This window comes from Sus scrofa, chromosome 2 (genome assembly GCF_054392235.1).
Source record: "Sus scrofa isolate SSC_HxYL_T2T_F1_AM1 chromosome 2, Sscrofa_HxYL_maternal_Yorkshire_Landrace_v2.0, whole genome shotgun sequence".
In the NCBI taxonomy this organism is placed as follows: Eukaryota; Metazoa; Chordata; class Mammalia; order Artiodactyla; family Suidae; genus Sus; species Sus scrofa.
The window spans coordinates 146136682-146160048 of NC_139384.1; the positions used below are offsets into that span (position 1 = coordinate 146136682).

A 23367-nucleotide genomic window follows, 5' to 3' on the forward strand; every position below is an offset into this window, starting at 1 on the left:
AAGCGTGGCCCACACGCTGCCCATCCAGGTGGCCCCTGTGTGCACGTGAGCAGGGCCCTCTGCTCCCCAGCACCTCGTTCCTTGTCCAGCCCCCGAGCTGGGCTGCAGAGTGGTGTCCAGGGGCGGGAGCATCTTACAGGGGGAGGGGAATGTCACAGAGCCTGAAAAAACACGTGGTTGGAGAGGAAGACGAGTCCACAAGGCAGAGATAGGAATGTTTGCTCCAGGTCCCCTGCCCAGGCGCACTCAGCTTGGAGGGCTCGCCTCTCGAACACACACCCTGTGGGCTTCTCCACGCCTTAGAGCCCCAGTGGGGGGGCTGGGGGGGGTCCTTAGGTGCTGCAGAGCCCCCCAGCCCCTGCCAGGCCATGCCCCCAGGTGCTGCTGGTAGGACAAGGAGGCAGCGAGGCGGGGGAAAGTCACCCTGCCTTGTTTCCGGGCTCCTACCTGGAGCCTGGGAGGGCAGCCTCGGCGTCTGAGGAGCTCCCTTGGAGATCTGGGCTCTGACAGCTCACCCCTTCACACCGCAGCCTTCCCAGCAGCCCAGGCCTGGCAGCAAGCAGGGAGTCTGCAGAGCCACCTTCAGGGCTTAAAGGCACTGTCAGTTCCTCTGAAGTCCTCAAAGGCTTTGAAAAACACTGAGTTTTCTGAGGACCACGAGGTGCCATCCTGGTAAAAAGCTGACATTTAAATTGTTCTCATTTTATATCTTTGTCATGAAATTCTTTGTTTCCTCTACAGCTATTTCTGCATATTTACTAACATTCCGAGAGCTTTCTCTTCTCTGGGAAACTTCAAGTTTCACCACGATGCATAACGAGAGGCTGGGCCGGTGATACGTGATACGCGAGAAGACCCAGAGCCTGACCTGCAGCCCTGCTGGGGGTTCTAACTCCAAACAGTGACAAATGAGGTGCTACCCTGCCCCTGCCTCCCCCTCCCAGAGAAGGGTTTTTAAAAAAACAAAAAATCACCAAAGCATCATATTTGGATGAGTTTTCTTTGCAATTCGTATATAATAGATTTTCAATAACAACCTGTACTTAGTGCATTTTCTGCTATTCAATTGCTTGGCGCCGAGGCCACTGACAGCTTCCAGCTGGGATCTTTCAAAATGGAACGTGCTTAAAGACTCACCTCCAGACGATGCTAGAAGGTGCTGGGTCCGACCATGCCGCTGTCAGCAGCAAACCACTGGAGATGGGAAAGAGGGGGTCTGGGGTGAAACTTTCAAGAGGAACATGTGGGAGGAGGGCGAGCCAGCGGGCTGGTGGCGGTTGTGGCTCGGAAGTGACCTTGCCACAGTGTGATGCTAGGCTAGACGGTTTCACCCCAGAGCCCTGATACAAGCATGGAGGGGCCCTATTTTACCACCCGTGTCCCCATGAGGGTGGAAGCCCTCACTGAACACCCTGCACCGCCCTCCCCACCCATCGGGCTGCCAATGGGTCTTTCCTGTACAGTCTGGGCTGTTGGAGGGGCAGGCAGGCTCTCGGCAGTGTTTCTGCCTTCAGAGATGGGGCCGCCTCGAAGGACAGAGTTCATAAATTTTGGAGATTCATCCCTTGTCAGCTGACTCATTTGCAAATATCCTCTCCCATTCAGTGTGCGCTGGGGGTATGGGATGGACATGCTATAAAATTAGGTTGTGATGATCAGTGTACAACTAGAAATGTAATCAATTCATTGAGCAATATAAAAAACAATTAAAGACACAGTTCAGGCACTGGAGCGTCAGTTCCTTGACACTGAAGAAAACAGCCCTATTCACTTTAAGGTCCTGAGTGTCAGCCCTGGAGATCTGAAGCCTAAGGGGCTTCCAAGGCCAACTCCTGCCCTCCAGCTGATGCTCAGTGCCCTCTCCTGTGCCTTGCGGGGGCTGGTGCACCTGCGGTGCCAGGCCTCGCCCCGCCCTGTCCTACAACTCCTGCGGGAGGCTCCGCAGATCGAGCCGAGTCGCCCTTTTCCTGGGTGGCCCCTCTGTCTGAATTCTGCCCTCTGAGGTGCCACGGGCCAGCCCACCCCTTGTGGCAGCCCCCTCCCTCACCCAAAGTCCTTTGTCCCTTCAGGCCCATGTCCTGCCCCCTTGGTCCGGGGTCCTTGCTCCCCCGCTTTGCCCGGTTATCTCCAGTGCAGTGTTCAGGCCTTACCTCGAATGTCCTGATCTCTCGATGGAGAATAGGTCCCGTCAAGTCTATACCCATTTATTCTCTGTCTCAGCTCCTATTTTGTTTATTTGGTGGCAGTTGCATTGCTCAACTGCCTCCCCAGCAGATTGCAAGCTCCCTGCGGGCAGGGCCTGGGCGTCTTGCCCAAGCTGTGTCCCCCGCCCAGTGCTGGCCTGAGCAGGCTCTGGGAGTGTTGGCTGACCTAACATTTTCTTTCTAAGCTTCCCAATCTGTGTCAGATCCTTTCGTCACCCGTGGCCTTCCTGCCTTGGCCAGGCTCCCCTAAAGTGTTCTGGCCACCAGCCTGCCCCTTAAAGGGACCCTGCATTCCACGGGTGCCTGGTGGAGAGAGAGGGGCTGTGGCTGCCCACCCAGAGGCTCCCTCCTCTCACAGCCGTGCCCAGGGTTCCCACAGTGCACCAGGAACGGTGCTGCTGCCTTTTCTGGCACTGGCCTATGTCAGGGGGCCGGGGTCTCTGAGCTCAGTGGTTGTGGTCCAGAGGCTGGTCCTCCCACCTGCCGGGGCCCAGCCTGGAGACCTCAGGCTGCCAGGGGCTCCAGTTTTCAGCAGGATATACTGCGTCCTCCTCTGTCGGTGTCAGCTTTGTGATGTGGCCTCAGTGGGAAGGAGGTGGCTGCAGGGGCCTGTGCCAGAGTCTAGGAGGAAGTGCAAACTCACATCCTACACTAAGAAACTATTTTCCAAGGTGCACGGATGTGCAGAGAGACTACAGAGCTCACCTGGGGTGGGGGGTGGGGGCCAGGAGCCGCGAGGCCGAGCCTGGACCTCACGGCCGGGGTCTGCTGCCTCACCGGGATGTGGCTGAGGGCTGATGAGCAGCTCTGAGCTCCAGCCCTTATTCCACACTGAGCTGTTGGAAGTGGGATAATGCAGCATCAGGCAGGTGAGTGAACAGGGTAACAGGACACTTGTCCTGAGGAGGCTGAATGGCTAGTGAGCAGCCCCCGGAGCAGGATGACAGCTTATGGGACAAGCAGCTTTGGTATCCATCAAGGCCCATGGGTGCATCAGGAGCTCGCCTCATATCCCAGTCACTCGCCCAGCTGAACAAGGATGTCTGGGCTCTGGGGGCAGCCACAGGGGCGCCCCCTGGCCTGGTCTGGCCTGGGTGGTGCCCCCCCCACCAGTGATGCCATCTGGGGGGCCCCAGCAGGGCACTTCTTCTGCTCCCTGGGCCTTGGGGACAGTCACATTGTGTTTGGACCCCTCTGTGTGCCAAGTGTATTTATTTCTCTGTATATTTAATCCCCTTACGGATAAAAGATGTACCAGGGGCATTCTGGGCACCACACCCTACGTTTGGCTGGAGCACATGGAGCCTAGGGACTAAGACAGGCTGGTTGACAATGACATGGCACAGAGGGATGGGTGCTGGGAACACACAGACTCTTTAGCATCAGTGTCATCACCCACCTGGCTAATGGGCACCTACCCACAAGGTACCATTCTAACTGCTTCACATGTATTATCTCATTTAGTGCCGAGTAGCCCTACTTTGTGGTTATTAGAGATAAAGAACTAGAACCTCCACTTAACCTCTGGTAAATACCCATCCAAGGTCACACAGCTAGTAAGTGGCAGAACAAGGATTTGAATCAGGTCTGATGCAGTTCACAGGCAAGTTATTGTGCAGAGATGAGCCCAGGGCTATTGGAACACAGAACAAAGTGTGCAGGGCTTGGGAGAGGGAAGAGAAATTAAGGAAGACTTCCTGGAGGAAGAGACCATTAAGCTGGGACTTGAAATGCAGGGAAACCCACTGTGGGGACAGTCTGAGATCCTCTTTATTAGAGAATGCTGATAAGTTGCCAGCCTGTGTTTAAATGTGTGAGATGTTTCTGGCATCAGGCATTTGGTTCCATTCTGGTTCTCCTACCTGCTGGCTGTGTGACTTTGGGTTAGCTACTTAACGTCTCTGAGTTTCAATTTTTTCATCTGCGAAACTGGAACATACTACATGGTGCTGACACATGATAAATGTTAGGTATCGTTTTATAGAACTTGAATAGTAAGAGCCCATTACTAGCTAAATTGATATTAACAAGCAAAAGAGCTTTCTGATGGCACTCTGACTTTGGCTTCAAGGGCGCATGACAAGCTCCTGTGGAAGCCTCCTCAGAGCCCCTCCCTCTACAGGAGGGGAGGAGAAAGTCCGTGCCAAGGGGGAGTGAGACGCACACACCTGATGCCTTCCAGTTTTCAACTCTTCCCGTGGCCCCTCCAACTTAGCTCTTTTATGCCCTTGAGCAAATGAAGGACCAAGGGCAGTGACTCAGGTCTTTTTGCCACTTGATTTGCAAGTCCAGCAGGAGGCAATCGGTTTCTCCCTTTGGGGTTGGGGGAGTCGTCACACCTCTGGCCTTAGCCGCCGCCAACACCGACACCAGCACACAGGTAACTCTTGCTCTCCAAACTCAAGCGCCAAAGAGATTCAGATAAAATGTTTGACAAACCTCATGCTAACTGAAATGTTGCTATTTGCTAGCCCAAACTAAGGAAACCAACTGCGTAGGATAAAGTGGTATTCTTACGGGCTAAACTCGCCCTACACAGATAAAGACGCAGGTAGATTTGGGGGAGGGTTGGTTGCCGTTGTTTTTTTGACCAGTCTGCTCATCCCTGAGTGGCTGTGAGGGCGACTACGCTAACTTGCCCAGCACCGTGTCTGATTCCAGAAGATACCACTGGGCCAGGTGGAGCCGCATCCATCCTTTCATTACGCAGCAACGATGGCAAAAAACAACAACAACAACACAGCTGTAAATTCGCCAGGTGACCCCCTCCTCTGTATCCTGGATATGGAGGTATCGCTATCATCAGGTTAAACCCCTCTTTTCCTTCCTGCTTGCCTGGAGCCGAGGGAGGGCGGCTGACTCCCACAGCTCCCTGCGGTCCCCCGACATGGGTTCTCCTCCCGGACACTGTGCATTCGTGATCCTGAAACATTAGCACGGAAGCCCTTTACCCTGCACCGTGAGCTGCGCAACCGCTTCCTGGGCATGCAGCACAGCGCTCTCAGAGGATTAATTAAAAGGACAAGCATCTTTCTAAAAAGCAGAAGGAACTTGCGATGAATTTCAAGCGAGAGAAAAATCCCCGTTTAAGCAAACGTTTTCCCCGTGATCCCAACCCAAGCATTCCGAAAAGTATAAAAACATGCATTATTGAAAAGATTTTTAGGCCAGCAACTTGGAGATTAATATGTGGAGATGAAGAGATAGGGCTGGCATGCGTCTTGCTCACCAGTGACCTTGGAGCCTGGGTCTCTGCTTGATGGGGGTGGGGGAGGGTGGCGGGGGCGGAGGCACAGGCTGAAAGGATGCTGTGTCTTTAGGTCCGAGATCAGCCTGTGATTTGGAAAGCCAAATGCGACCTGAAGAGAATGTCTGGGTGAGAAATAATGGCAGTGGTGGGGGGTGGGGGGCTGATATTTCACTGCTGTCACGACACAGAGATGGGTGATGAGCAGCCTTCACGTCTTCTGACAGAAAGAGGCTGAACTGACTTCCATGGCTAAGGGACCTGTCCTCTGCCCTCCTCCTGAAGGAGGGACACTGGTTCTGCAGGGCCAGGAAGAGGGTGCAGCCTTCACCATGAACCAGCTCACCAGCCCTGGGACTCCTGGCATCATCCCCAGCCAACTGGAGGCAATGGCACACACTGGCCCAGCCTGAGCCAGGTCAGCTGCATGAGAAAGTGGGATTTAGGAGACACCCCCAACACCCCAAACTTGTAAATATAACCCATTTCTCCAGGGAAGAGTCTCCCCCCAAACCCATCCTGTAATCGAGCAAACGAGTCAGGGCCAGGAGTCACCCCACAGATCTCACCCAGCCTGGTAACCAAGGATCCTGGCAAAATAGAGACTAGAGGAGTTCCTGTCGTGGCTCAGTGGTTAACCAACCTGACTCACATCCATGAGGACATGGGTTCGATCCCTGGCCTCCCTTGGTGGGTTATGGATCCGGCGTTGCCGTGAGCTCTGACACGGCTCGGACCCTGCTGTGGCTGTGGTGTTGACTGGCAGCTACAGCTCCCACTCAAGCCCTAGCCTGGGAACCTCCATCTGTTGCAGGTGCGGCCCTAAAAAGACAAAAGGCAAAACCCCAAAAAAGCAGAGACTAGAAAATACAGCTTTAAAGTCTCAACCCTTTTCAGCCTGTCAGCTTCAGTTTCGAAAATTAAATCCAAGACGTTGTTGCTGAAATGTTTGAGCTGGTACTTGCTGAGTTTTAGTGGGATTGCTTTAATGCCCATTGATTTCTGGGTAGTAAGTTGTACCTCTATGTCTTATTTCAATTACTTAACATTCCCTGAACCACAAATCCATTCCCAGACAGATGGGCATTTCGTCGAGCGTTCCTGTGACTTTGAAAAACCATTGATCCCGTGCACGCCGAGTGGTCGTGTGTCGGGCCTTTATGGCGGGGTTAACTCATTTTGCGGCTTCCTTAATGGCCGAGGGTTTACATTTTATTGCATATCTATTTTTGGGGGCTGGGCTGTGATGAATGGTTTGGCTGCCTGGTTCAAAACAAGTCCAAGGCGACAGCAGAATCCAATTTGCTTTAAAAAATGATGATTATAAAGCTTTTCAAATAATAATCCAGGAATGAGGGAAACAGAGAGAGCATCACTCTGCGTGAGACACACAACTGGAGGAGACGCGCCGATGCCCCCCCTCCCCCTCCACGGGCAGCTCCTGTTTATAATGACCTTCATCCGGGAGACCAGGGCGGCCTTGTCTTTCATCAGGGGCAACAGAGATGCTGTCATTTTCTTTCCTTTTTTTTTTTTTTTTTTTTCTGTCTTTTTAGGGCCGTACTGTGGCATAGGGAAGTTCCAGGCTGGGGTTGAATTGGAGCTGCAGCTGCTGGCCTACACCACAGCCACAGCAACGTGGGATCTGCGCTGTGTCTGCAACCTACACCACAGCTCACGGCAACGCTGGATCCTTAACCCACTGAGCGAGGCCAGGGACCGAACCCACATTCTCATTACTACTGAGCCACCACGGGAACTCCCAATGCTCCCATTTTCTTGAGGGTAGAGCCAAGAGCTCCTGCTTGGTCCCAGACCAATTCCTATGAAACGGGCTCAGGGATCAGAGCCTTCTGAGTTGCCAGGTGGCAGGACGGTGCCCAAGCAGAGCCATTCTCTGCCTAATGATGCCATCATGGGACATCTGAGTGGGATGCCAGGTGTATCCCCCAAATCCTGAAAGGCTAGCCCTGGCCCCCAGCTCTTAACATGCAACTTGTTTTTCCTTTACAGCTCCTTGTGCAGCGGGGCCTGAGCCAGAGAGCATTGCTGGTCAGGTCCGAGAACTGTCCCCGGAAAGCGTGACGTGGAAAGCTGGACACCCTGCCATCTGCCCTGACATCGACTCTTCTTATTCACCTCTGTGGGATGAGTGTTACCAAGGGGGTTCCAACTGGGGAGGTGGATGGAGAGGATACGGTGGGAGGCGGATGCTGGGGCAGGGGAGGGAGGGGCTCATGCAGTGTGGGCAGGTCGGTGCCCAACAGCGGACTCTCTAGAAGGAAAAAAGCTCCCTAGCCCCTTGGTAGCACCCGCATAGTGTACATTTCTGTGTTGCAAACACGGCCACAATGGCTGATGTGAACCTACCAGCCACGTAACTGCCTTGCAAAAATCCGGAAACTCTAACAAGCGTCCCACGAGCGAGGTCTCCAGAGTTGCTCGGGCTTCTGTACATTCGAAACTGTAGAAATTTATTTCAGGGAATAAGCTGCTCAATCCACAAAACAAACACCTCCACAGCAGACGGAGCCTCCCGTGCACTCACACCTTAGGAACTACCAGCGGCGGACATGCAGCTTAACTGTGGGCAGGAAGGAAGAGGATGGGAGCCCGGCCCAGTTGCTGTACATCAGGCAGAGCCCCATAACGGGGATTGGACTTGGGCCCCGGGTAACAAGGACACCGTGGACTGGAGATGCCCTGCTCGTATCCAGCTCGTGGATGTTTCCACTGGTTTCTCTGCTCTTAGGTCACACGAGTCCCTCTTCTACCTGTCATGAGAGTCCTTCTGGCCAAAAAATCACGAGGCCGCCTCTCGGGCCTTGCAGATGTTTAGAATAACAACGGCGCACAGAGCTGTCGACATGAAGCAAGAAGAGCTTCCTGGAAAACGGAACTCCAGGTTGCGGCTGGGGCCCGGACCAAGGACACCAGGACCTGAGGCTCTGAGTACACAGGGCACCCTGGGGATGGGGAGTCGGGGGGATCTCACCCCTGCTTGCCCAATTCCAGGGCTTGACACTGGGAGCTGGGAGCTTGCAGGTCATGTCCAGGGGTGTCTCACGCAGGGCACACACAGGAGCCACTTTAAGCAGCGCCTGTGTGCTGTCCACGTGAAGGGCTTTCCCTCTGTGGGTCGCTTGTCTCGAGGTAGGGCCCCGCCCCCACCCCCAACTCTGGAGTTCTCTGCATCGCACATCTTGTGTGTGTGTGTGTGTGTGTGTGTGTGTGTGTATGTGTGTGTGTGTGTCTTTTTCAGGGCCACACCTGTGGCATATGCAGGTTCCCAGGCTAGGGGTCGAATCGGAGCTGTAGCTGCCAGCCTATGCCAGAGCCCCATCTGCGACTTACACCACGGCTCCCGGCAGTGCCAGATCCTTAACCCACGGAGCGAGGCCAGGGATCGAACCCGCAACCTCATGGTTCCTTGTTGGATTCGTTAACCACTGGGCCACGATGGGAATGCCTCATCTCGCATCTTTTGGAAGAAGCCCTGTCCCAGCTCCAGCTCCAGCTGACACGAGGTCATTTCCTGGAGGAGCAGTTCAGGGAGAAGAGCCAAGTCCTCAGTCACCCCACCTGCTCGCCATACACACCCGTGACCCCTCAGAAGGTCCGCTCCGAGCATCTCCTCCGTTTTCAGACAGAGCGCCCCCTTTCTCTGCTTCTCCAGGGATCCCCACCCCTCTTTGGTCAACCTGGACCCTCACTCTCCAGGTCCTGAATAGTCACGCCTCTCTCCTGCCTGGCCAAGCCCCCAGAACCCTCCTGCAGGAGCTGCCCCTAGGCAGCGTTCCCTGAAGGGGCCAGGTCACCCAGGAACTCCAACATCTGCTCCCTCCGTGTGCCGTCATGGAATCCCCCAAGGACGAGAGGCAGTGACCTCCCAGCCTTGCTGAAATCACGGTCCTGGGTTCCTCAGACACAGCGATGAGAAGAGCTTTTGTCCCAAAGGAGCAGAGTGGTGCCCCCCCCGCCCCCGTCCACCTTACTCTTTGGCTAAAGCTCAGGCTTGTTGCAAAACAAATTCAGCTGCTTCCACCCAGAAAATACGCCAGCCTTGAAGACAACCAAGGAGAGACTCCAGGCCCCTAGACTGTTTTGGCGCAGGGCTGCCTGCACCCTCACCGCGAGCCCCGACGGGGCTTGACTTACGGAAGGCTGTGCAGAGCTCTCGGAGGGTGAGGACGCCGTCTTTGTTGTAGTCATCAAAGCGGAGGAGGTCGCCCGGCGAGCACCCCAGGAAGTCCTCCTGCAAGTCCTGCTCCTTCAGCACGTGCTGCAGGGGAGGAAAGGGACAAGGTAGAGCCCGGAGCGAGCTCGGAGCTGCGGGCATTGCTGGAGTGGCTCAAGCCAAGTGGGGCGCAGTCACTGGTCTGTGTGTGTGTGTGTGTGTGTGTGTGTGTGTGTTTGTGTGTGTGTGTGTGTAAGGACCCTGGCAACAGCTCAGTGGGCCACGCAGAGCAGCCAAATCTCTTTGCTGTTGGCTTGCCTGACCCTCTCATTTTATTTTTTTTTTATTTTGGCGGTTTTGTTTATTTGTTTGTTTTGTCTTTTTTTCAAGGGCCACACCCGAGGCACATGGAGGTTCCCAGGCTAGGGGTCCAATCAGAGCTATAGCCACCTGTCTACAGCCACAGCCACAGTAACACGGGATCCAAGCCCCATCTGTGACCTACACCACAGCTCCTGGCAACACTGGATCCTTAACCCACGGAGCGAGGCCAGGGATCGAACCTGCGTCCTCATGGATACTCATCAGATTCATTTCCGCTGAGTCACGATGGGAACACCTGACCTTCTCATTTTAGAGATGAGAAAGCTGAGGCTCAGAGAGGGAAGAGACTTTCCCTAGGTCACACAGTGACGGCGGCCAAGTCGGGATTCGCACTCCAGGCTGTCTTCTCCCTGCCTGGGCCAGCAGTCCCCATGCAATCTGAGGTGAGAAGGATCCTGTGGTCGCCTGGTCTCCCTCTTCGTGTGGCAGATGGGGGACACAGGGAAGAGAAGGGGCCTGATCAGATAAACCCAGCAAACAGTGGCTGCACTCAGGGGTCTCAGCTATGTTGGGCAGGAAGGGCCCCTGCTCCATCATGCCCCTGCTCCATCATGCCCCCCTCCCCACCCCTGCCAGTCTGTCAGGGCAGCGCGTCCCAGCCACAGCACTTCCGGAAAGCAGAAGCTGCCATGCCACTGACCTAGGCCTGAGCCCCCGCCTCTGCCTGCCTTGGCCAGCCAGGAACACAAACCAACACCCTTGGGATTTTGTCTTGGGGACCCCAGGTGGGGGGTTGTGAACCCCTCCCTGCATGTGGCCTGGGCTGCAGGGCAGAGGCCTCTCCAGCACCACCAGTCACCTCTGGGCACATGTGTCTGGAATGAGATACTTGTGAGCAAGATGCTATCTCAGAAGAAGGGCAGTGATTTTATTTTGTGGGGGAGAGGGGACCAGAGGTATTTTCTATTTATTTAACAGTCTCAGCTGGGCCTGCTAATATTAAAGGCAATGTAATGTGATAATGTTAAAAAAATGACCCTTCACCCAGCAAGCAGGACTGGTCGATAAAAGGGAGATCAACCATAACAGTTGAAATCAATCTTCCAAAGACAGAAATTTCCCTTTGTCTGTTTCTGCATTGGAAATTGATTAACGTTTCATAGGACCGACACGTTTTTCCCTGATGCCACTGATACGGTGTTAAGGAAAGGGCCACTTTAGCCAGGCCCTGCTGGGCAGATTTATGAAATGGACTTTAAATACATTACATTTTAAAGAGGGAGTCCCAGTGCAATTACCACACTTGTTATTGACTTTAGGTGCCTCTGGGCACATCGCTGCCAGGTTAGAGCAATGCGCCCAGGAAATTTCTGTCTACCTGGCAGCTCCCCGGGAGCCACGTGGGCCTGGGGTGCCAAGAGCCCACAGGCATCTCAGTCCTGGGCAAGGCCAAGCCCCTGCCCTCTCTGCTCCCTGCCCAGATGGTGGCCCGGAAATCGCCAGATGGCTCTTCTCTCAAGTAACCATTGCTAACAGGACTCGAACTCTCCCCAGAACAGCTGGGAACACCTGTGGGTTCCTGCCCCTGCCCCTTGGGGTCTTAGCCATAGCTGGCATCTGAGTGTTGATGGAGGTGATGACGTGCGGGCTGGTGTGTATCTGGGAGGTCTCCCTGGGTGCAGGTTGTGGATGGACTTGCACCTGCTGCCCAGGCATGGGCGGGCAGAGCTGGTCTGTAAGTGCCTTAGGCGCTGTGATGTCCCACGTGCATCCCTGGAAGCAGGCTCTGGACTGGCCGCACTTGAGAAGGTCAAGTGTCTGGGTGCCTGCTGGCTCCGCAGACCTTGAGGGGATCCGGTGGAGCCCGCGGAAGGAGCCCCCTGCACTGTGCAGCGAGTGGGTCCATGCGCATCCGCCCCTGGGGTTCATTTAGTCCACCGCGTCCCAGGCAGCGCATGCGCGCAGGCAAGGGACCGGATTTCTTGGAGCCGAGGCTTCCTAATCAAAAAATATCTGTGAGGTGGAGATAACAGTAGAATCCACTGCACAGCAGAGGGTGGCTGAGAGGTTTCAGCGGGAAATAATAGCAACGAAAAAGGTGACGATGACAATGATGCTGATGGCTGTCACCTACTGAAATATGCCACGTGCCAGGCTGAGCACTTCACATGTCTCAGCTCCTCTAACCTTCCTGGGGACCCCATAATAGTCCCATACAAGGAACGAGGCACAGAGAAGTGAAGCTGCCTGCCTCTACCCACTAGCTTATGAATGCCGGAGGCGGACTTGAACTCAGGCAGTTTGACAGTAATGTCTGCGTTTGTAGCTCCTCCCCTGTAGAGGGAGAGACACATCTGTGTAGGGCGTCACAGGTAAAGGGCCTCGCTTAACGTCAAGCAGGCAGGCCCTCCCCAGCCTGGTCCTTCCTGGTGACCTGGTGACAGCCTTGATGAAGTCACTGCCGTGCCACGTGAAGGATTTCTTTAAAGCAGTGTCAAAGATGGGGACTGGTCCTTACCACCTGCCCTCTGGCGGCAGGGGGGGCACTCTGTGGTCTTTGGGGGGGAGCTGCTGGGCCCTCCCACCCTGCCTGCGGAAGCTCACCCCTTCCTCCCTCCATATCTTTGCACCTGCTGTGCCTCCAGAGCCCGCAGAGGCAACCCAGCAGAGCAGGAGCAGGACTGCAAATCTTCAGGCGCTCCCAGTCTGCCTTTCTGCCACCAGCACCCCTCCTGCAGCTGGCGTGCTGGTGCCCTCGGCTGCTCCTTCCTTGCTACTTCTGGCTGCAGACACTCACTGCCCCTGGGCCACCTCGCACGGCCACGTGTGCTATGGTTGGGAGACAGACCATGGGGCTCAATTCAGGTGTTTTCTCTAAAGAAAGAGCAGTGCTTGGGGGTGGCCACAGGTTTCCTGCAGGCCAGCGGGCTGGGGGTGTGGGCTGCTGATACCCGGACATGGCCCCAGGGAGAGGTCACAGGGGAGAAGAGGTGGGGACACCCAGGCTCCAACCAGACCTGCTGAGGGAAGAAAAGACGTCTTTCCTAATAAACACCTCAGAGCCCCGCCCCCTGCCAGTGTGGGTTGTGCCAGCGAGCCTCCGAGCTTGTTTACAAATATTGGCTGAAGGTAGCAGGCTGGGAGGAGCCAGCGACATCAGTGTTTGTCAGCGGGTCTCAGGAGGTGTTAAACAGCCTCTCCGACTCCCAGGGGATGGCTTTTTCTTGCAGGGCCGAGGCTGCCTCAGCATCCTGTTTTGCAGCTGCTTACAAATGGCTCTCCCCACGTGGCTCTGTTCTTCACAGGCCAAATGGAGCCCAGGATCCCTCCCCGAGGAGATTTCACCCAGTGCTGTACCCACCTGGGCCAATTCAGAGCTGCTGAGGTGGCCGTCCCCGTCTGCATCCAAGTCCTTAAACAGAGATTCCACCAGGAAGCGCTTCTGGGAGGCAGGGTCCGGCCAGCCGTCCCCTTCGTGGGGTGGCTGCAGGCGGGTCTGCAGGGCCAGAAGGACCTTCTTCAGGCGGGCATAGTCAGCCATGGTGCACGGGTCACCTGGGAGGGAAGACGAGGTGACCGCAGTGAGACGCCTCCCTTAGGCTTGAGAAAGCGTCCATGAATCCCACCCATCAAGTTACCAGGTTTCCACCACGTGCGTGCAGGGTGCAACCCGAGGAGATGAGAGCCATTCATCCATCTGCCTACCAGAATACCCCAGAAATATCTCTTGAGCATCAGATACTGGCTACACATGATACAAACACTGGAAGGAGTCTGTCTGTCCCTCCACAAATGTTTATTGAGCACCTATGATATGCCAGCACCTATGACACGCCAGAGTGATTGCCATACGTCCAGGGGAGGTCCCAGCGGCAGCCCCGCCGTGGCTTTAGGAAAGCCGGCCCAGATCCCCTTCTGCAATAGCTCGTCTTTGCCTTAATCCCACCTTCAAGGCTGCTTTGGCATCCGTGGCCTCATAGATGAGGGAGTTTCAGTGAACAGGACTAATAAGCCCTGCTTAAGATAATTAGGTACAGTCCCAGAGCTGGATTACTTCAAAACGAACACGTGTATACAAGCTGATGACCAAGAAACAAAAGGCAGCTTTGACGAAATTAAAACCTACGCACGCAGCCCATTATGCTCAGGCCTTTTATCACGGCCGTGCTTGCTCCCAGCATCAGAACCACACAGGGTTCTGGCAAACGGGGCCGCTGATGCCCTGTGACATGACATCATTTATCTCGCTGGGAACAGGGCGTGAGTTTGTTCCCCCCAAAGGGCTATGCGGCTATTTGCAGCGCCCAAGAGCCCCTCCAGGCCCACCTCCCCACCTCCCGGGATGGAGTGTGTACGTCTAGCGGCTGGGTTTGCTGAGTCCTGGAGCACGGTGTGGGCCCAACCTCCTTTCCAGGTTGAAGACAGAGTGCCGTTGGGAAGGAAGGGACCAGAGCAGGACCCTGGCGCATAGCTCAGGGTGGGAGAGTCTACATAACGCATGCTGAAGAGCATTGGCTCTGGAGTTCCCGTCGTGGCGCAGTGGTTAACGAATCTGACTAGGAACCATGAGGTTGCAGGTTCGATCCCTGCCCTTGCTCAGTGGGTTAACGATCCGGCGTTGCCGTGAGCTGTGGTGTAGGTTGCAGACGCGGCTCGGATCCCGCGTTGCTGTGGCTCTGGCGTAGGCCGGTGGCTACAGCTCCGATTGGACCCCTAGCCTGGGAACCTCCATATGCCGTGGGAGCGGCCCAAGAAATGGCAAAAAGACCAAAAAAAAAGAGCATTGGCTCTGGAGCCCGCTGGGTTTGAGTCCCAGCTCTGCGGCTGCCTGAGTGTGTACTTTGTATAAGGTGCCTCAGTGATGGCATCTGTGAAATGGGGAGAACGGGGCCATGCACACAGGGCTGCAAAGAGGGTTAAAAAACATAGGTACATAAAAGCTTAACACTGGCTTGGCACCCAGTAAAGCCTTAGGAAATGACAGCTACTCTTCCCCGTACCATTACTGGAACCGTATTTGCTTAAGAGCAACACACAGGGAAGCTGCTTGGTGGGGGGACGTCTGTCTGTCTCTCTGCCTCCCTCACTAGACAAGCCTGGATGGTCCAACCACTTTCTCTTGTGCATGTTTGCATTGCCAGATTTTCTTCCAATTCAGGGTCAATTGATTCTTGTGAGAAACAGATGCCCGTTCTATTTCCTCCTGCATGTTTATTTAGAAAAAAAATCAATTGCTCTGTTCAATATAATCAAATCTATTTGCTCGCTGGGAATTTCCATGCTCTGCTAGGAATAGCTTGCCCATCCCCCAAGCTCGCTAGCCTGCCACTATGGCCCAGCAGGCGATCCGCTCCTGGGAGCTCTCAGGGCCCCTGGCTGGCAGACCCGATACTCAGGTCTGTACAGCTGCGCAGGGTGGGAACCAATGGCCGTGTCCCAGGGGGACACGTGGCAGCTTCTAGGGTTCTTCTGCTTCCTGAGCCCAGGCAGAGGTCCATCTGTGGAAGGCAGAGGAAGTGTTTGGCCCACATCTTGGAAAACTGGTCCTGGTGAATGGACAGCAGCTGGATGCTGGGGATGAGGGGAGATAGGAGCTTTGGTGGCAATGGCAGTGGGGAGTCTCTGTGTGGAGGATGTGCAGGGACCTGGATTTCAGAGCCTGTCAGGCTGTCCCGGACAGGCATTCCCGCCTGCAGGCTGGGGAGCTGGCGCACACAGCAGATGGAAACGGGGCTGATCGGAGACTTGACTCACAAATGCAAAGGGACAATGAAGCCTAAAAAACCACAGCAGGGCCACCTGGAGGATGGGCCAGGCCAGGTCAGGTGGGCAGAGATGTCTCAGCCTCACTGGTCCTTTCAACCCCCAATCTTCCTCACGATCCTTGGTGGGCACCGATCTCTGAGGTGCCTGCTGTCCTGGGCCAGGGGTCCACAGCCAGACATCACTGGCTGGCCACCCTGCAGGCCAGGGAATCCAGCAATGGGGTCCTGCCAGGCAGGCTGCAGCATCCTCCCCAGGCCCCGCCCCTCCCATCACCTCCCTACAGCTCTTCGTGAACTCACAGTGGCTTCTCCATCCTGGCAACTGCCCAGCTCATGCCTTCTAGTCAATAAGGCGCGTACAGGTCTAGAAATCAACTTATGGGGGGAAGGGTGAAGGGCCCCCGTCTCCAGGGCCACCTCCCCGAGCCCCGAGCCTGGCTCCCTGCTGGGATTCACACCAGCCGTGCCCTCCCTGTCCTTTTATCAGCATTTCCTCATAAACCATGCATGCTGCTGAGTAACACATGGAGGCTCTGAGGGAGCTTCCATCCTGGGCATCAAGGCTGCCCATGAGGGAGAGCTCACACAGCCGGCGGGGAGGCGAGTCTCCCTAAGGATGAGACCTGCAGAATGAGGGAGCTGAGGGAGAAGGAGGCAGAGGAAAGGGGTGCCAGGCTGCAGGCCTCGCAGGTGCAGGGGCATCCGGATGGCACAGTGCATCCGGAGCCCCTGGGGAAGCTGGTGGGGCGGGGCGGCAGTGAGGCGGGGAGGGCACACGGGACAAGGCTGGAGTGACGTGTGGAGCCAGGCAGGATGCCAGGCCCTGCAGTTCACACTCTGCCAAACTCCTGCCATCCTTTTTTCCTTTACTGGGGATCTCACTGTGCCTGTGAGTCCCGAGCTGAAGTGGGTGGCTCTGGGAAGACCATCTGAAGTCCTGCTTTATCCCTGGAGCAGTCGTGCCTTACTGCTTAACTTGATATGCGTTTCAACCTCAAACAATTAAATCATTGGTCCAACATTCCCGAGCTCCTCTAATATCCTTATAGCTCTGGGGGCCACCAGCACCAGAGGAAAGACACCCTAATGCAGCCTTTCGCCACGCATGGAGAGGGTCACTTGAGACTCCTCAATCCAGACTCCCAGCAAGTCCTTTGAAGCTTCATCTCCAGCAAGGAGTGTCCTCTCGAAAGTGTCCCTCTGGGTTTCCAGGATGCATGGCTTCCGAGCAAGGCGTATGAAGATGCCAATTTAACACATCCCTGGGTTTATCTTTTTCACCACGACCCTGCTGGTCACAGGGGGTCCGCATGGAGCGCCTCACCGAGCACATTTGTGAATCTGCCAGACCCGGTCTTTAGCTGCAGGCTCCCAATCTGCTGCCAGGTTGGAACCTTTGTCATACTGTACAAGAAAGACGTGTCCCCTGACAAGCACTTGTGAAGTACAGATGAGTCCATGACAGAAAAGAAAGGACCCATAACCTGCCTCTGGAGGCCGGCTGGAGGTGAAGCCAGGCCCCCTGCACAGGTGATCCCAGCGCTGGGCCAGACTCGCCGAGCTCTGGTGGTCTTGTCTGCTGCACAGGCCCGAGTCCCAGCCCACACAGCCTGTTTTCAGGTCTTCCTCCTCCCTCTATGCAATTTGGGCAAGAGCTTCCATACCCAAGGGGTCATTCTTATCGTCATGTGGGTTGTCACTGCCGCTTGCGGTGCCGGTGCCTCGGAGCTGCTCCACAGAGGTGCGAGGCGGCGTGCTCTCCCACCAACTCCTGGCTCAGAGGCTGAGGGTGGCTCTGGGGGCATCAACCCTGCCCCAATCCAGCACATTCGGACTCTGCAGCACCTGCCTGAGGCCAGAAAAGGCCCTCAGGCTGAAGGTGAGGTTGGAAGCTATTTACAAGTGTTACAGGAATGATCCACCAAAGCTGCACATGACCTCTGGGTTGATGGCGGGAAATGGGATGGGGTGTTATCAGCGTCTGCTACATCTTTCTGTGGGGTCCCAAGTTCTAAGCCACTGGGATGCAGCATGGCAGTCTTAAAGGCTTGTGGATGTGGTTGCAGACCGAGTCCTGTGGCTCCAGGGCAGAGTCTCTCAGGAAGATGCTGGAGGCGGGGGAACGACCACCCTGTAACAAGCTTTCCTGGGGTCATAAAGTAGAGACAGGCTTCATTAAGGGGGGCTACGTGCACCTGAACTTCATGAATGACAGTCATTGCACGACTGGACGGAGCACTGGACAGGGTGGCAGGTGACCACCTGGCCCTGCCTTTGAGTGGCTGGGCGACTCTAGGAAAGGCATTTGCCCCCCCCCCCCAGCCCCTACTTCCTACCTTAGAATGGGGCAACGACAAGAGTTCCCATCGTGGCTCAGTGGTTAACGAATCCGACTAGGAACCATGAGGTCGTGGGTTTGATCCCTGGCCTCGCTCAGTAGGTTAAGGATCCGGCGTTGCCGTGAGCTGTGGTGTAGGTTGCAGACGCGGCTCGGATCCCGCGTTGCTGTGGCTCTGGCGTAGGCTGGTGGCTACAGCTCCGATTAGACCCCTAGCCTGGGAATCTCCATATGCCGTGGGAGTGGCCCTAGAAATGGCTAAAAGACCAAAAAAAAAAAAAAAAAAAAAAAAAAAAAAAGGGGGCAACAAAAAAAAAAAAAAAAAATGAGGCAACAACAGCTCCTGCCACCTGACAGGGTCCTGATATAAAAGGAGATGCGAGAGGACTCTGTGATATCCAAGCAGTCAGCCAGGCCTGAGAGCTTCTCTGCATGAAACAGACCTGGAGCCTCTGTCTTTGTCCCCGTCACTGATGCCTGGGGTGGCACAGCTGGCCACTGAAGCCCTTCCCATCCCCGTAAACATCCAGCTCCGAGGCCCCTCAGGGAGGGGCTAGGCCACAGGCTGACTGTGATGAGAATCCCCAACTGACCCTGGGGAGGGACCAGCCCTCCGCCCCCTGCCGGCCGCGGTGCCCTCTGTGTGGCAGCACCGGCCCCGCTTGGCCAGCCCCCGGCACAGGCCTCGGGCTTGCCGTCAGCACGTGTGTGCGGGGCTCCTCCTGCTCACAGACCAGGCCTGCTTTGGCCGATAAAATATTGATCAGCCTGCGGAGGAGCCCAGAGGGTGATCCTATTTTCATGTCAGAACTTGGTAATGAACTACATTTATCAAGCCCGTTCTCCACGAGAAAGGTCAGCCGCAGATCTGGCTAAGTTGTTATGACACCTCATTAATCTAGTTCCCCCCATAATTGTCCCTCTTTGAAGATTCTAATGTTCTCCTATTCCAGCCACACTCCCTCCGCGCCGATGGAGATTATTAGAGCCGGAGCCCAGGCACATCCGCATTTAATTTTTTGAGCAAAGAGAGATAGGACGCAGGTAGCAGCCTCTGGAATTAAACGTCCGTCAAAGGCACACTTTCTGTTGCAAAACAAAGAGAAACAAGGGAGACATGGTGAATAGTCTATCAGCCACGTGGGCGCCTGTATGATGGGGCCTCAAAAGGACGGCCTTTATTCTGTGACAGACAGAACTTCGGTCCCGGGTGCGGGAGGGGCTGGTGGCTCCGGAGCGTCAAGGAAAGGCGGGTTGTCCAGCGGGAGCAGGTAGGAGCGCCGGCCAGGCAGCAGGAAGCTCAGGATCTACCCAAGAGCCAGACCAGCCGTACAGTCAAGGCCCCGCAGAGGCCCAGGTCCCAGATTCTGGGGCCACCTGGAGGCAGGAGAGGGGCTGGGCTGTAGACACCTGGCGCTAGGGTGGCCGGTAGTGTGGGAGATGGGGAGGGGCCATCTCTGACTGCTTCCCTTTCCAAAATGCCACCCCACCATCTAAAGGGGTCCCCCGTGCCCTGCCCCTTTCCCCAGCCTTCACTCTTCGTTATTCACACACTGTTGGTGTCAGGCTGCCCCATCGGGTGGGAGCCCCTGGAGGCCAGGGCCCTGCCTTGTTGCAGGTGGGACCCCAGCACCTGGCCGATGCACCTGTATGCAGAAGGTGCTCATTAAATGCCTGCTGATTGGCCAACTGTGGCCTCTTGGTGGAAAGGGGTGGCAGGGGGTTCAGAGAGTGGCTGATGTCCTGCCCTGAGGAGGGGACAATCCCAGCCAGGCTGAGCGCCAGGGACCGAGGTCTGGAACACTGAAGGGGGCTGGGAGCCTGTGTCATTCATCATATCAGCTCCTGGTGGGAGGGGGCCTGCCTCGCTCGTGGGAGCACCCCAAAACCTGCAAAGGTGGCCCCACAGAGTGTGGTCCAGCACAGCCAGGCTGGGAGTGGTGGCGGAAAGGTGCTGGGAGCCACCGAGGGGTGCTGCCCTGCTGGACACTGGCTGGCATGGAAATGTCTCCTCCAAGCCTCCTGGGGTCAGGGGTCCTTGGGACCTGCCTCTGGAAAGAAGGACGATGAAAGGGTCGGTCCTCTGGTTCCACCAGATCACTGGCCAGGACGTCTCCAGACAACCCCGCCAAGAGGCCAGGCAGGGGGCCCTATTCTTGGAACAGCAACCTAAGAGGGGAGGCCTGAAGGTGAATTTGGCCACCGCACAGCTTTGGGAAAGGTCTGGTCTCAAACCAAGGCTCTGATCAGTAACTGAGGACGAGGCTGACCCGGGCGACACTCTGTGTTCCCAGGGAGAGCTTCATACATGGGCAGAATTGGGGGGTCAGGGGAGGGGGATCCCAAGGCCCCTAGGAAGAGCCCAGCCCCCTGATGGATCTTCAGGATGCTGGCGCTTCCCTCACTGGGGTGGCCTTGCACTTCCAGAGTCTCCCGCAAACCCTGAATTTCCTGGAGAGGGGTCTGCGGGACACGGATTACTACTTGATACCACAGAGAACTCCTCTGCCGTTACAGAAGTCATTCCTTTTGGGGATGGGTGGGGGCAAAGGAGCAGGGGGACAAAATGCTGGGCATGGGCTGGTGGGGGATGCTCTGAGATGCCAGCATCTGGGGGAGGGCAGCTCGTTCCCAGCCACACACAGGCCAGCCCTTTGGAAGTCGCACAGTGGTCAGCCATGCCGTCACGCCACACCCTCTGGACTCCAGTTCTTCCTCCACCTGTTGGGATGGCCCAGCACCTAGGCACAGATCCCGAGCCCCTCACCTGGAAGAACCCCTAGAGGGGGCCCGGCAGAGAGACTAGATGTGTCCACAACCTCTTGGCTGCTGTTGGATCCACTCACAGGCAGCCTCTCCCCTGACCCCCGCCCAAACATCAGCAGCCCTGGTTCCCTGCCTTCAGCTGTCCTGATACGTAATGTCACTGCCGCAGACAAAGCTGTGATCATCTCCACCCAAGCAAAACCCTAGCTTAATCGTCTGGCACTAACATCGCAGCTGAACGTGGTTGTGTTACATGCGCCTCCGTGGCAATGTGTCATTCTGGGGTCTATTTTGAAACTGCTAAGCTGTGCACGGAGCAAAAAGCGCTTTCCTCCGTGGTCTAATTTATGAGCCGCCATAACTTTACTGGAGTCTAGCTTAAGAGGAACAGATGTTTAACTTGATGTAAATTCATGAACATGAACAATCTTTCGGCTGCCATTTCTGGGAAAATTCAATTAACAATAAATGCCAAAACCAATGGGCTTAATCTTTCAGAAACGTTTCCACTAAGATGAGGTAGGATTACTGACGGTGTTGACCAAGCCACAAAGGTCTGAAAATTCCTGGCGACACATGATATGGTGGCCTCATAATCCCCAGACAGACACCAACAGGTGTATTCAAAGCCATGCTGCCTGGTGACTCCCTGCTGGCTGTGCCCTGGGGCCTGTGACTTCTGTTGTCATACTCAGGCCCCCTGGGAGGTGTTTATGACATGGCCTGAGCTGTGATGGGGCGGCCTGCAGATCTGCTCCGAGGTACCCCTTCCTCGAAGGCCCTCTTCTCAAACTTGACTTTTCCGCCAAGGCCCAGCTCCAAGGAGCTGCTTCTGTTTGCTCCCAGCCACTCACTCTCATCTCCTCCATAGACTGTGCTCTAACGCCTATGCATCTCCTGCGTGAATGTCTTCAGTCCCTTAGGGAAGTGGCCTTGGGGACCCACACTGGACATCACCACGGGCCCCGAGGGCCCTGGCGAGCTGCTGCCTGCCCTGGTTTTGGGGTGCTCGGCTTGCTTCCCACACTGCCATCACTCTGGGCTCCACCTGGGTCCCCTCTTCACTCGCTAGTCCCAACCCCAGAATCGGCAACAGGCCACCACCACTCATGAGCCGCCTCTCATCATTCCAGACCCCAGAGGGGACCTAGCATCAGGCTGGCTAAGCATCCTTGCACCTCTGCTTGTTCCCCTGGTCTGTCCTGGGTGTCCTCCCAGCTTCTTTGGAAGGTTCTGGGTTGAAGGGACAGGGCCCACTCGGGGCCCACCCACCGGATCTGTACATCCAAGGCTCCATGTGGCCTCCTGTCTGGCCTGGCCCAATACACACGCCACGTAGACCACGCTCCCCCTGCCCCAGCTGCTGCACCATCGCTGATCAAGCCAGGTCAGATGCCGGGTGGAGGCTACCGCCTCCCCTTACACCTGAATCCATGGACAAACCCGCATCTCAATTTTCGCCCCAGCATCAGGTGATTTAAATGAACAAAACCACCCAGAGCTTTCCTAGATAAATGGTACATTTGCTCATGAATGCCTGGTTCCATTGATGTGGCTACACAATCTGCCGTATGACATTTACAATCCTCTCTTCTCTTCCTATTAGAGAAAGCAAAATTGGTTGGATTCCTGGGAGAGGGATCCACACACACTTTTTACGGTTGACTGGCACATCTATCACGTGGCCCTGGCGTGCAAGAATAATGTTTGATAACTTGAATAAATGCTAAAGCCCACGGGGCATTAAGAACTTAAGTTTTCACTCTTGTGTTTGTGGGTAACCCACACAATCTGGTGCCCCACCAGGTCACCCACGCTTTCTAGAAGGAGGATACTGACTCCTTACAGACCCTGGGGCCCCTGCTGCTCTGCCTGGAAGCTTAGCCCCCTGCCCGCTTCCCACCCTGCCCTCACCTGCACCCAGAGAAGAAGCAGGAGTGCTGGACCAGGCGGTGGCCAGTGATGGGGGAGCTGGGGCGGGCGAGGGGGGGAGAGAGTGGGCACACCTGCTCTAACTCCATCGGTTTTGTTCCTGAGAACTGCCAAGAGGCTTTGTGCCCCCGAATACCTCGCCAAAGGGAAGAGTCCTGCTACTAAGATGGAAAAACTTTAGCTCCTCAGGTGTCAGAGATGTCCAGTAATGTTGTTGCTTTGAGCTTTGTGCTTCTGTGGTCTTTGCGTGGCCCCTGAGCTGAGGAAGACCTCGATCAGAGATGCCGCAGGGCTGGAGGCTGTCACTCCGGCTCTGTCAGTGGCTGGGACAAAGGAAAGCAAAGCAAACACTTGGCTCCGTTGGGACTCTCAGCACAGGGCAGGCGCTCCATCATTGACCTCAAGAAGGGCGCTGCTGTTCCCAGGATGCATTTTTGGAATTCCGTGAGGGTATTTCGGGTTCTCACAATGATTGGGCTTAACAGGTGGGTCCAGGGGCCCTTGGTGATCCTGCTCTTTGAAGCAAAGTCCTGCCCAACACAGAGGGCTGGCATCTTGTACACGTTTTCAGATGTCCCCTGTGGACAGTTCTTGGAGTGAAATATCTAGTTACT

At 55.7% G+C, this 23367-nt stretch overlaps 1 protein-coding gene across 3 annotated transcripts in view; it reads right to left on the reverse strand.

The window, feature by feature from the left end:
• FSTL4 (follistatin like 4) overlaps window positions 1-23367 on the reverse strand; it is a 725863-nt gene that overhangs the window by 129386 nt on the left and 573110 nt on the right. For all 3 annotated transcript variants that reach the window (XR_014838793.1, XM_085014566.1, XM_021084752.2), the window contains exons 5-6: window positions 13314-13507; window positions 9610-9733 (exon numbers count right to left, since the gene is read on the reverse strand). Coding sequence is in view for 2 of the 3 variants with exons in the window: in XM_085014566.1 (XP_084870692.1) it covers window positions 9610-9733; window positions 13314-13507 (318 nt within the window). In the remaining variant the exon portion in view is untranslated. The remainder of the gene's footprint in view (window positions 1-9609; window positions 9734-13313; window positions 13508-23367) is intronic.